Source organism: Haemaphysalis longicornis, unplaced genomic scaffold, assembly GCF_048455015.1.
Source record: "Haemaphysalis longicornis isolate Haplotype H1 unplaced genomic scaffold, Haemaphysalis longicornis Haplotype H1 scaffold_10, whole genome shotgun sequence".
In the NCBI taxonomy this organism is placed as follows: domain Eukaryota; kingdom Metazoa; phylum Arthropoda; class Arachnida; order Ixodida; family Ixodidae; genus Haemaphysalis; species Haemaphysalis longicornis.
Genome location: NW_027526204.1, coordinates 6574447 through 6587234, shown reverse-complemented (window position 1 = coordinate 6587234; position 12788 = coordinate 6574447). Strand labels below are relative to the sequence as shown.

The following is a 12788-nucleotide window of genomic DNA, read 5'->3' as shown; positions in this document are numbered from 1 at the left end:
AAATGCTTTCGTAGTGCTTCTAGAGTTTCGGGAGATAACAGTGCATTTACCACCGGTGAGATAGCGGCATGTAAGCCAGTGAGCTTTTCTCATCAGTGATCCTGATGCAGGGTGCGGCCGCTAGAGGCAAGTGGGCGGCAGGAAAATTGAATGTCGTTCTGTTAAAATATGCCCTGAATTGTTTGTAGGCTAAATGCTTTTTTCCCGGCCTCTGAACAATGGCAACGACTCCAAGTTCGGGCAGCTCGGTGAACTTAAGAACATGTTTGTAACGACGAATCTACAGACTTCAATGGAGGCGTTGAATAATCTGTGGGCGCGTGAAAGTAAGAGCGCCACATAAATGAAAAAGGAAGGAAATAAAAAAAGCCAGACGTAGAGATGTGATTCATAATCGTTTATTGTACGTGATAATTTTTTCTCGGAAATGGAGGTATCACAGCAACGGAAAAATGGTTGCACTCAGCATATTTGTCATCGCTATTGTTCCGATGGAATACGTCGACTGCCATATACACAAATATAAATATAACGGGAACGTAGCGATTCCTAAATGCTGTAAGAAATACAGTTTTATATCTATAAACTGCGCGGAACGAACGTTCTTATTCTGGCCTCTGGCAAGTACACTCCACAAGCTTCTTTTAAAAAGTGAACTTACTATCTCCGAACTTAACCAATCATATATTCCCAGGAATCCATGAACCCCGCATGAACGTTGGCCAGGTGAGAAATGCCATAAAGTCTTGAAAATAGTCTATATTACTACTGTTGCTTGAGTGCGAATCGTAAATTTTCCTTTTTATGACCGTTTTGTATAGGAGTCGGGTGTGTGATATTCGGACGTAAAAAACACTAATTAAAACTGCATCAGCCCAAATGTGAATAAATGTCACGTCGACGTGCAGTAAGACCATCAACGTAATTTTCGCGTCACCCCTTTATACAAACACCCACGCAACCACCATCGAAAAAATTGTAAACTGTATTGCACATGATAAGGTGGTCGCGAACACGCTGACTTCTGGTGTTTTCTGCGTTCTCCCTAAAAAGAGGGACGCCTTGGGACCTCGTGCGCGGGAAAGAAAACTCGAGCCGGAGACTGTGCCGGCCCGTAGAATTCAAGTGTTAAGAGCCAGTTGGTGTTGCGTGTAAGCTAACAGCCAGGTGTGGACAAAGAGCTCGGTGAAGCATCGCAGGGCCGAGAAAGGTTCACAGGGCGCGGTCTGGAGGCTCCATTTGGTCAGTTTTCCCAAAGATTACTGAGGGGCCTTGTTCTCGGCGTAAACGAGAACTTCTAGGGAAAATTTTGTGTATAAAGAAAACCTTGTGATCACGCAACTTTTGTTTGCAAATATCATGGCAATATGAACCGCATATGCACTGTAAGACGTGCAGCACTCTAGCTATGAAGAGACCAAACGTCATAGGCATCTTCAGGGAGCAGGACGGCGACCTGCCCACATGTTTTCGCAGCACATCAGGGAAGCTTTTTCACGTTTTCTCGAGTGACGTCGGCAACGTTCACATGGAACTTCTGGTTTCTGCCGCATGGTATGTAGGCTTGTGTGAAGGGACACCTTCGTCTTCCGTATTCACTCGGAAAACGAAGCCTGTCGACAATGGACGACATTCGCCCAGGGCTGGCTGTTTCGCTGGCGGTGAGCGCCTGTCGGGGTTGGCCACAAGGAAATGTCCCACGGTAAAGACGGCCTAGAAGAACACTAACGGGCCTGCTACCACGCGTCTGTCTCACAAGTCCTGCACGAGACCGGGTGCGGCGACGGTACCACCATCGACATAGGCTCGGCGATGTTGGTAGGAACCCAATCCGCGTCGGTCACCTGCAAGGATGAATAGAAAACAGATTAACGCCTCCATGCGCAACAGTTCCTTGCATACAAGGTATACAGATATTCTCCCAGAATGTGTGAAGCGGCGCTATCTATAATAAGGCATGCCAGATATTTACATTACCTTCCGAGTCAGCTCGTAGTATAGAATAAAACATCACCGGCTGCAGCAGAAACTAAGGCTTCGCTTCTATTTAAAAGAAGCTTCACCGCCGGGACGCACCTACGGCAGACTTACTTGCGGCCGTCACTAAAATGAGCCTGAGAGAGAAGGGTACATTTTCAGGTGGAACTGCAGCGTAATCAAGTGCTGATTAAATTAATTGTAAGGGTGCGCGTTATTGCTAATGGTGAAACGCGTGAACGGAGTAAGAAAGAGATCTAATATGAGCGTGCACTAAGGCCTCAGTGTGTTTCAGTAGGACAAGGACTTATATAATGGTAACAGGAATAGAGGCGTGCACCAACCGAAGGAATTCACAAGTATTTGCACTCATACCGCATTAGTGTATTCGAAGAACCTCTTTTACTCAAAAGTTTCTCATGCGATGTCAAACACCTTGTATGGACCCCAGCCCACTCTCCATTAACGGACCACACATTTGCCCACTAGAAAGCCTGCGCCCCTACCTACCAGTTTGCACAGGATTTATCGGTGCCCACCTCCCCCCCCCCCCCTCCCCCCATGAGATGTTTTCCAAGAAATCACGCAGTGCACACGGCCGCATTCCCTGGCGAATGTCCATTAACATTCCCAAAGAAGACGAAACAACTCTCGGCATGCTTGAAAGGAAGACGTTCCCTCATACAACCCCCTCAATTCTATGCACCGTGACCGATAATCTGCCGAATGGCAATATTGCTTTCAACTAGGCGCCCCACCTCCCATCGCCCTAGGATGCACTCAAAGCCCAAACCTTCCCCCTCTCCCATCTCCTCTCCCCCGTACGGGGCTGTTAAAGAACCTGATGACCGGCGGTCAACCGGAAGTCCAGTTTTTTTTAACGTCCAATGAGAACACTGCACGATTGTCTCATGGTTCACTGGACTTAAGCACAACTCTTACAAAACAGCTCAATAATTGCTTTAACCACCACCACCACCCTGGAGGCGACTCACAGGCCATTAGGCATTGGGGAATTCAAACTCATGCCCGTATTCACGAAAAACTACGTTTCAAGCAGGGCAGAAGACCTTCGACAAGGGGCCTAACACGTAATTTAGTGTTAATCTTCCAGGGAGGAGCTGGCCACGGACCCGTCGTCCGTACTCAAGCACAGCGAGGGCACGTCGTAAAGGAAGCGAGGCACGCCACCATGCGAGGCCCTTCCTCCGCCTCCCTTTGGACGAGCGACAGAGCATCCGCAGACGCGAGCCCAGCAGCTGGAGCCGGAGGTCGAGATGCTTTCTGCGCCGAAGCCCCAGCGCCCACCGCCGCCAAAGCTCGACGCACCAGGCAAGATCAACATCTAGAAGCTCAAAACATTCACCGGGAGGCAATCAGCAAAGCAAGGTGAGCTGGGATAGCGCGCTCTCCCACAACACTGCTCCGCAGAACAGCGCGTAGAAGGGTAGCATAGCAAGCTTAGGACAGCTAGGACGACAGTCGGAAATTAGTGAAGTCAAGGTGATGTAGGCGGTAGTGGTTACTCAACATGAGTCTCTTAAGAGAGAAATGATAGAATTCAAGGCTATAAACGGTAACCAAGGGGCCCCGCATTCATGAGCACATTATCGCACCTCGTGGAAAGCCGCGAAGCCGCTGGTGACAAAAGAACAGTCGCTTGTACAGCATTAGGTGTTTCTCCCAGTGACGAGATGGCGACATCGAAGCCTTAATCCCCCTCATCCCTGCTGAAGCGCCCGGCGAGAGAAAAAAAGAAAGAGAAAGAACGACTTTTAATAAAACTGTCGATTTCAGCACCAGCCTGGCATGCTGGGTCAGATGAAAGCGGTGATGATGATTAATATAATGATGATGAGGTTCATTCATGTGTGCGACTATTTAGAGGATCTGATCAAGGCTTGTACTTTTTAGGTACTCCCATAAACCGTTTGTAGCGCGGGCGGTAAGGCAGCCGAGAAGCCCCGAAATATAGGTGACAAGTAAATACGAGGATGGTGAAAAGGTTAGTTGATTCGGGGCAAAACAGAACGAGACGCTAACTAAATAATTCGAAGCCATTCTGGCGAAGTTAGTCGAGGGCATTGGCGCCCAAGTTGCAGCCCTCCAAGCAGGAGTGACAGCAGTGTAGACCGCCATCCAGCGCCCCAGTGATGGCGGAAGAGGAGGTGTAGGTCCTATGAATACAACAAAACAATATTTTAGACTAAATTTGATGGAAAATGCAAGGTCCCACCCCAAAAACCACCACTGAGGAACCCATGCAATGAGAACAACAAGGTTGTCGTTCGGCAGTGGAATTGTCCGCGCTTCCAACGAAAAAAGAAAAATGCCCCTAAAATCTACGCAATACACCAGATCACCTGTCCCCAAGAAACCGGCGGCCCCACGACGTCGTCAGGCTACAAGTCCTACCGGGAGCAGGAGAATGACGCCTCGGCTGATGAGCCAAATAAAGAAGTCGAGCGTTGCCTAACTTGCTGGCAATACGACGCTACACTAACGATGGCACAATGTCCGCGGATCACGTACTCGTAAAATAATGTCGTGCAGGAAGGATGAGGGCGGTACCTCCATATTTAGCGTATACAGCTCCTCCCGAAAAAGCCAGAGATATGCAAAGTCGTACCGCCAGTCGGTGGAACTAGCCAAATAAAACACATCAGCTATAGTAGGAGATTTCAATTGTCATCACTGTGAGTGGGAGTACAAGTGGACAACAATGAAAGGAATGAAGCTTTGGCGTTACGTATCTTGCGCACCCCACGCAGGCAGGCAACAGAATAAGCGCTCACATTCACGAATATTTCAGGAAAAGACGTCAGAAGGCACAACCAAGGCATGCCATGTTGGAGGCTAAGCAAAACGTTTACAAAAGCATCTCAAGTGGCATAAGGAAAATCGGAATTTATGCATTTGTCTCAACCTGGAGAGGGAGACGAACTTACTCCGCAAAACAGGTACAGTACATGCACCATCAGAAAGAGCCAGAGCGGCCTCGTTAAAACTTGAAACGTTCGCCGCGGACCGGAAAGTAGCGAAACCCATCAAAAACACAATCTGTGCATCTTACTCTACCGATTTGAAGGGTCGGACGGTGTCTTCAACGAAAGCAATTCATGACAGATGCATCTATAGGGACGAACCCGATAAAGAAGGAGCAGGCGTGAAATTTTTTTTCGTGATAAGAATAAAAGAGAGTTAGTGCCTGTGGCCCTCCACGCAGGTGCATTTGGGACCCCATCGGTCGAGGCAGCCGCTCTCGCCCCTTCATCTAGGGCACTTTCTTACTCCATTCCCGAGATATTGAGCAGTGCTGCCTCCCATGCCCCTCTGGAATGTAAGGGTTGGGGATAAAGCAGAATTTTCTGTAATGCCCACCTGCCCACGGTGATGACAACGGCAATATGTTTTAGGGTCGAAAGGCATTGCTTTTGAAGGGTACATACATGTGTTCGTCTTCAGGCACCCCTCATCATTTTCACTCAGGAGCTATAAGAGCAATGAAATCATGGACCGTCCCATCACGGCAGCGGCAGTGCGAGGTAGCATTCAGGCCTCAGTACCCGCCATTGCCCAGCCCCGAATGGCGTAATAAATAAACGGCTGCGCAACCTGGACAATCTATGCCGCGGCTGTGGAAAACAGGACATGTGGTCATGATCCCGAAAGCCGAACCCAAGAAAGCCGAAAATAAAGAACCTAAGACCTATATTTTGCGTAGGTACACTAAGGGAACGCGTGATACCGAACAGGCTCATATTGAGTCCCTTTGGTATTTGTTATACGCCGAAAACGCCGCAAACGACGATAGGTTTTCGGCAAACACTGGTGACGCCAAAAGTCATGTTCAGACTTACTTAGACACAATTCTTTAACAGGAGGAACTGTTCTCCCGGGTTCGACCTCACTAAGGAATTCCACAACGTGTTGTGCACGGCGACCCTACACAACACGGGCAAGTAGGGAAACGGCCGCAGGAGACACGGCTACGGACGGAACTTCGTCAATGAATGAACGGCTCACTCGCCGTAGGAGGTTGCGATCTCCCACGTTGGAGCTCGAGGGCAAAGGAATGCCTCAGGGCTCGGTTCTCTCCCCTTCCTCTTCTACGATGGGCTTCACCAAAATCCTAAACGACGTAGAGGGGCTACGTCACAGCCTTTACTCGATTATGTGACGCCCTGGGTGGGCGGGAGTAGCGACGCACATGATTGACACCGTGGTGCAATATATAGGAGAACAGGCTTGATGAGCTGCTCCCACAACAAAAACGCAGCTTAGATAATATCGTTCGACAAGCACAGGACGTAAAACCGACTCGGTCACTTCAGACAATAGGATTTTCGTACAATGTGGGATCCGTCGACCCCCAAGGACAAGACTCAAGCGTCGAGGGGGAGAGGAGCGACCATCGAGGTCTATGTTTAATGGAACGTCGAAGGGAACAGAAGACGAAGAAAGAATGCGTGCGCTCGGGAAGCGTGAGACATGACCATGCCACCCAAGGGAGATTGACCTAAGTTCACTACAGATAATGGCTGGCCGCACCCGGCCTATGGCGGTCGATGGCGATGCGGCTGTGACCCATTCAAAGAGATTCTACATACAACACACGCAACGTATCCACACGACACCTTGAAGGTAGCGCACTTAAACACGGACACTAGCGAAAGAAACGACAAACCACAGCGCTTCTTTCGCTAGTGTCCGTGTTTAAGTGCGCTACCTTCAAGATGTCCCATATGCATTACCAACTAGCCCAGTTGTCACTTCTTCTACAGTATCCACACAGTTAACAGTATGAGGGTTCTGGGATTTAGAATTCACGGTTAAGTGTACAACGTAGAATCCACACACGTTCCGAAAAAACAAAACGTCAAGCATCACATCACGCATTGCCAACAGGCACCATGGGATGAAAGAGCACAATATTATGAGATTGGTGCAAGCTTTAGTCTTAAGCACGGTCACCTACCTCACCATTGTCTGAACTTAAAGGGTGACGAGGATAATCGAGTAAACACTACGATAAGGTGAAGGCTCATTTATAGCTCATAAATGAGCTAACAGTAAGACGTAAAGTAGAAAAATTCAGGATCGCGCTGCAGAACCGATATTCCGCTCTTAACGAGGAAGCCGAGTTTACGACGCAGGAAGCCAGCGACAACCTTACACGCATTATTACGGAGTGTGCAGTAGAAGTCGGGGGCACTATGGCTAGACAGGATACGGGTAAACTTTCACAGGAGACGAAAGATCTATTCAGGAAACGGCAAACCATGAGAATCTCCACCGCAGCTGACAGAATAGAACTAGCGGAGCTCTCCAAGCTAATCAATAAGCGTAAGACAGCTGACATACGGAAGTATAATATGGAGAGGATCGAATACGCTGTAAAGAACGGAGGTAGCCTGAAAGCAGTGAAGAGACGTCTTGGCGTGGGGAAAAATCAGATGTATGCACTTAAGGATAAGCAAGGCAATGTCATCACAAATAGGGATAAAATAGTCACAGTGGCCGAGGAGTTCTATAGGGATCTGTACAGTAGCCAGGACATACAGGATAATGCCGAACGAGACAGTAGTTCACAGGAGATAGACATCCCACCAGTAACGACCGAAGAAGTAAGGAAGGCTTTGAAAGAAATGAAAGGGGGCAAAGCACCTGGTGAGGATCAGATAACAGCAGACCTCTTGAAGGATGGCGGAGAAATTGTCCTTGAAAAACTGGCAAACCTGTATACGCAATGCCTAATGACCGCAATGGTACCGGAATCTTGGAAGAACGCGAACATCATCCTAATTCATAAGAAAGGCGACATGAAGGGCTTGAAAAATTATCGGCCGATCAGCTTACTGTCAGTCGTCTACAAGGTATTTACCAAAGTAATCGCTAACCGACTTTCTGCAACCTTAGATTTCAGTCAACCTAAAGAACAAGCAGGGTTCCGTAAAGGTTATTCAACAATGGACCATATTCACACGATCAATCAGGTGATAGAGAAGTGCGCTGAGTATACTGAACCCCTATATATAGCCTTCATAGATTATGAGAAAGCATTTGACTCGGTCGAAACCCTAGCAGTCATTCAGGCATTACGGAACCAGGGGGTAGATGAGCATTATGTAAGAATACTAGAGGATATCTACAATGGGTCTACAGCTACCATCATCCTCCATAGGGAGAGCAGTAAAATACCTATAAGGAAGGGTGTCAGACAAGGAGACACAATATCTCCAATGATATTGACAGCATGTTTACAAGAAGTATTCAGAACGTTGGATTGGGAACAGGTGGGAGTAAAAGTTAATGGAGAATACCTCAGTAACCTCAGATTTGCTGATGACGTTGCCTTGCTAAGTAACTCGGGGGACGAATTGCAAAGCATGCTTTCCGCACTGGGCGAACAGAGTAGAACCGTGGGACTGAAAATTAATATGCAGAAAACTAAAGTAATGATCAATAACCTCGGGACAGTACAGCGGTTTGACATAGGTGGCGAGGCAGTGGAAGTGGTAAACGAATATATCTACTTAGGCCAAGTTGTGACCCCAGATCAAAACCATGAGGCAGAGATAATTAGAAGGATCAGAATGGGGTGGGGTGCATATGGCAGACATTCTCAGATAATGAATAGCAGCCTACCATTGTCGCTGAAGAAGAAAGTGTATGACAGCGGCATCTTACCGGTACTCACCTACGCGGCAGAAACTTGGAGGCTCACTAAGAGGGTTCAACTTAAACTGAGAACGACTCAGCGGGCAATGGAGCGGAAAAGGATAGGTGTAACATTAAGGGACAGGAAGAGAGCGGAGTGGGTCAGGGAGCAAACTGGTGTTAAAGACATATTAGTAGAAATTAAGAAGAAGAAATGGACGTGGGCAGGACATGTAATGCGAAGGCAAGATAACCGCTGGTCATTAAGGGTAACAGAGTGGATCCCTAGAGAAGGCAAGCGTTGCCGGGGGCGGCAGAAAGTTAGATGGGCCGATGAGATAAAGAAGTTTGCGGGGATAAATTGGTCACAGTTGGCACAGGACCGAGGCAACTGGAGAATAATGGGAGAGGCCTTTGCCCTGCAGTGGGCGTAGATAGGCTGGTGATGATGAAGGTGAAGGCACAGGGAAGCCCTATGGATTACTCGAAAGGTATAGAACGAATGTTTCGAAGCACTCAGCCTCCGTAGCACTTTCAGTAAGCTCATACCAAGAAGCCCATATAACAGGGCAGTGGTAGCGGCTTGTAAATAGACCGTTAGGGAGGGAATTCTAAACTCCCTTTCACCAACTACACAGGTGTGCGATGCTCAACGGTCACAATACAACGCGGGATAGGGGCCCGCATACATACCCCGCCAGTCGCCAGAAACGTGCATGTAGGAACATGCATAATCAGGAGAGATGGCAGGCAAGAGCCAGGGCTTCGCACAAAACCTTCGACAAATCCGAGCAGGGGTGGGTGCCGAACATGCCAGCCGTGACGTTATAGTCTTATATGACGTGAATCGACAGGACAATGCCTCATCGACTCAGTCCACATGACGGAACCAGTGGTTGGCGAGGAGGCGGCTAATGTCTTGGCAAGGTCGCGTCCCCCAAGACCAAAGTAACAGCGAGCGACTCCAAGTCGGTGGTCGACTAAAATACCCGAGGGGTTCCACCTCCCCCGATACGTACCTCTCCTGCTTCACAATACAGCCAGGCGGTACAATGCAGCTGAATTGAGCCGTGCGCAGCCACGCCTGGCTTGGAAAGAATGTGCCCACGACTCGACCCGGGCTTTCATTGACCGAGCCGGAGTCGAAACTTCTAAATTAGACGGTCACTCAATACCACAGCCAGGCAAGGAAAGGCATATAATTGACAGCATATAATAGGTCTCTACGATATTCAGCCCGAGAGGACACTCATGAAATGATGGCATATGGTGTGGAGATGGTTGTAGAACGCTACTGTTTCCAGTGCTGTAGCATACAGCTGATGTTACGTTGAGATAAATGCGAGGCATGACGGGACAGCGAATATACACGACATGATCTAGTCCTGCCGTTTCCGGAGATGTGTTAGGAGCAGTGGGAGACCTCGCTACTTAGCTCCCACTCGGGTACTAACACCTGGCTCGTCCACACGCTTACGACCGCCGCCAGAGACCAAGAGCTCCTGACCAATGGCTGAGGTATAAATTTGGGCAAACAAAAGTACGTCAATCAATGGCTAAAACCCTTCTCCAGTCATCAGAATGCCCGAGATATCCTTAGCGGCGCATTAAAAAACAGGTGCTTATTTTCACCAATAGGTTGCGACTGCATTCAAAAATAGCTCTCCGGCGTGATGCGTGAGTACAGTAAGTACATAGGCGTGAATAAAGTTTAGGTCGATTAATCGCCAGGCATTAAGCGAGTGATTTTTGGTTGGTTGGTTGTGCTCATTTGTGGACAGAAAATTGAGATATTGAACAAAACCTTGCCTCTCGTTTAATGATGTTCGGTTCGTTTTCGTCATTGTTTGTTGTAGGATGATTGAGAAAGCAAACATGCAGCATTTTAGAGTTTTTTTTAAAATTGTGCTAGTATGCATTATGACAGACATCCTATTCGAAAGCAATAGGTGCAGTGGAGGTTGCCAAGCGGTTTCTTCATGTTTCCCGGCAGTATTCCTATCGTATTCGTTATCTTGTACACAGGTGTTTCAACTCAAGTAAGCATCTCTCGCTCAGTTTCAGCGGGCTGGGGCACACAATACAGTTTTCATTAAAACTTCCCTGATGTGGGCAAAAGCGGAGAGGTGCGGACGTTCGCCCGCGTTGTAAACGGTTTGAGTTACAGTATATTAAGTCTGCGCGAATTAGTTTACCAAGCTTCCGAACAGCACCTTCTGGGGATTTGCGTTTTCAAAGTTTATTACTACAATAGCGAATCTCGCGCTTCACAAAAACAGCCGCTTACTTTTCGACACCATCAGCAGTGTCTCTACATCCAGCCATTTCGCACCATAATGGTCCTGTACAGCGTGGATCCTTGCGTGGGTGCAAGAAACGTTGCCTGACCCGCGAGCGCGAAACTTGAAGCGGTCGCTAAACGATTCAGCTCAATTAAATCATGGACTCATTCATGGAAAGGATAATCGGTCAACCAGCGCAAGACGAACAAAGACGTCGATGAAGCTCGGGCGGATGCAGCTCGTGCAACATACCGACGCTCAAGTGCCTATCTGTTGGGAACTTTGGCGCCTGAGCTCGCTCATGTACGCACGCACCGCCAACTCCCCGTTATTGTACGGGGCATGCCTAAACGATCAGTATGCATCCCGCCAAGTTCTGGAGCTGGGTTTTTGATCCATCCGCTGAGCGGCAGTACGTGAGAATGAAAATGCTCCCCATTAAAGACGAAAGATTTTTTGTAGACGATGGTTGCAGCAGCGATGCTTGTGACATGCAGGACTAAAAATAAACCACCCAACTAGATAGGATATGTCATTGTGCTTTAAACAGTCTAAGCGTTCACGAACAAGCGTTAGCGAGCTCTGACGGTACTAGGCTATGTGGCAAAGGCAAAACGTCACCAGGAATGCAGTAATACGTATGGCGAGTACCTCCTGGGCCAAGCAAGTGTTGGCGACGGCGTTGCTGGAGGGTGATAGCAGGCCCAGGGGTTGCCTCGCTGGACTCGTGCTGGAGGAGCCGGCCGGCAGCGCTGAGCGGGTGGCCGGGTGCGTCTCGAGGGCGATCTGCAGGTCGAGGATGTAGTCGATGACGTTCTGGATGATCTCCAGCTTGGAGAGCTTCTTGTTGCGCGGCATGTTGGGCACGAGATCCTTGAGCTTGGCGAGCAGCGACTGCATCTCCTCGTGGTTCAGGTCCTTGCGGCCGTGGCGGACCTCACCCAGGCAGCGGCCAGGGAATTGTTGTTGCTCGGTGTGGGCCTTCATGGTCATTTCACTTAGCAAATCGACGTAACTCAGTATTAAGGCGCCGACTGTAGTGCAGTCCGAAGGAGGTATTCACGCCATTAGAGGAGATCCCCTAGATTTAATCCCGGAGTCGTAATCCCTTTAGAAGGCACCGAACGCACGCGGCGCAGGGGTGGGAATGACTGCAGGCCACGCAGGGCCAGGAGCCCGCGGTTTCCATCCTGAGCTCCCGCCCAATGGTTGGAAGTGTAGGCGGGGCGTCGCGAGGGTGGGCCAAGGTCTGCACCCGTGGTAAGCAGCTTTGTCGTTCCTCGCTTGGCGGTCAGACGGCGCCGCTGCCTCTCGGCGGGGGATTTCGAATTGCGAAGACCGCGCTATTCGTGTAGTAGTGTGTTCGGCCGGGTGGTGCATTCGTAGTATCTCTGCAATCAAAATCCACACTCAATAAGATTAATATTTAAGTAGTATTCGGGCACACGAGCATTCTGCAGTTTCAAGTTAGTTTCCGCTATCGGACGAAAGCTGTACGAGATAACCACAAACAGGGAAATTTTAGTTAACAGGGGCTACGCGGCTAGAAGCGCAACAGCTGTTGTGGGAACTCACCTCAACTTCAACCGCACGATGAGACTGAGGTTCGCGTGGACGAAGTAACCTAAAAATTTGTTTTCGGTTACAACTAACCTAAACATTAGACCTAAACACTGTAGCCGTCGTCTTCAGCATTATCTCGATGCTAGCCTCAAGTTTAATCGCATACGTTTACTTGCGACCTGAATTCATCCGAAGCTTGCAGTGATGACCCTACATGAATTTGGCCACTTGAAACGTACAACCCATTTTATTGCCATCACTTGCTGATATTTATAGGGCTAATTAGTAGATGCAATGTTATGTTTT

At 48.8% G+C, this 12788-nt stretch overlaps 1 protein-coding gene across 1 annotated transcript; it reads right to left on the bottom strand.

Annotated features, from left to right (window-relative positions):
• Window positions 1–1590: 1590 nt before the first annotated feature.
• Window positions 1591–12070, bottom strand: LOC144158148 (uncharacterized). The gene is made up of 2 exons (XM_077688808.1): window positions 11571–12070; window positions 1591–1844 (listed from the first exon to the last, which is right to left on the bottom strand). The coding sequence occupies exons 1-2, from the start codon at window positions 11910–11912 to the stop codon at window positions 1737–1739; spliced, it is 450 nt and encodes a 149-aa protein (XP_077544934.1). The 5' UTR covers window positions 11913–12070; the 3' UTR covers window positions 1591–1736.
• Between the last annotated feature and the right edge of the window lie 718 nt (window positions 12071–12788).

What these genes read in the sequence shown, in the direction of transcription:
- LOC144158148 (XM_077688808.1), bottom strand. Translation starts at nt 11,912, where the DNA reads ATGACCATGAAGGCCCACACCGAGCAACAACAATTCCCTGGCCGCTGC. An exon ending in ACACTTGCTTGGCCCAGGAG is followed by an intron (nt 1,845 to 11,570) that starts GTACTCGCCATA and finishes TCATCCTTGCAG; the next exon opens with GTGACCGACGCGGATTGGGT.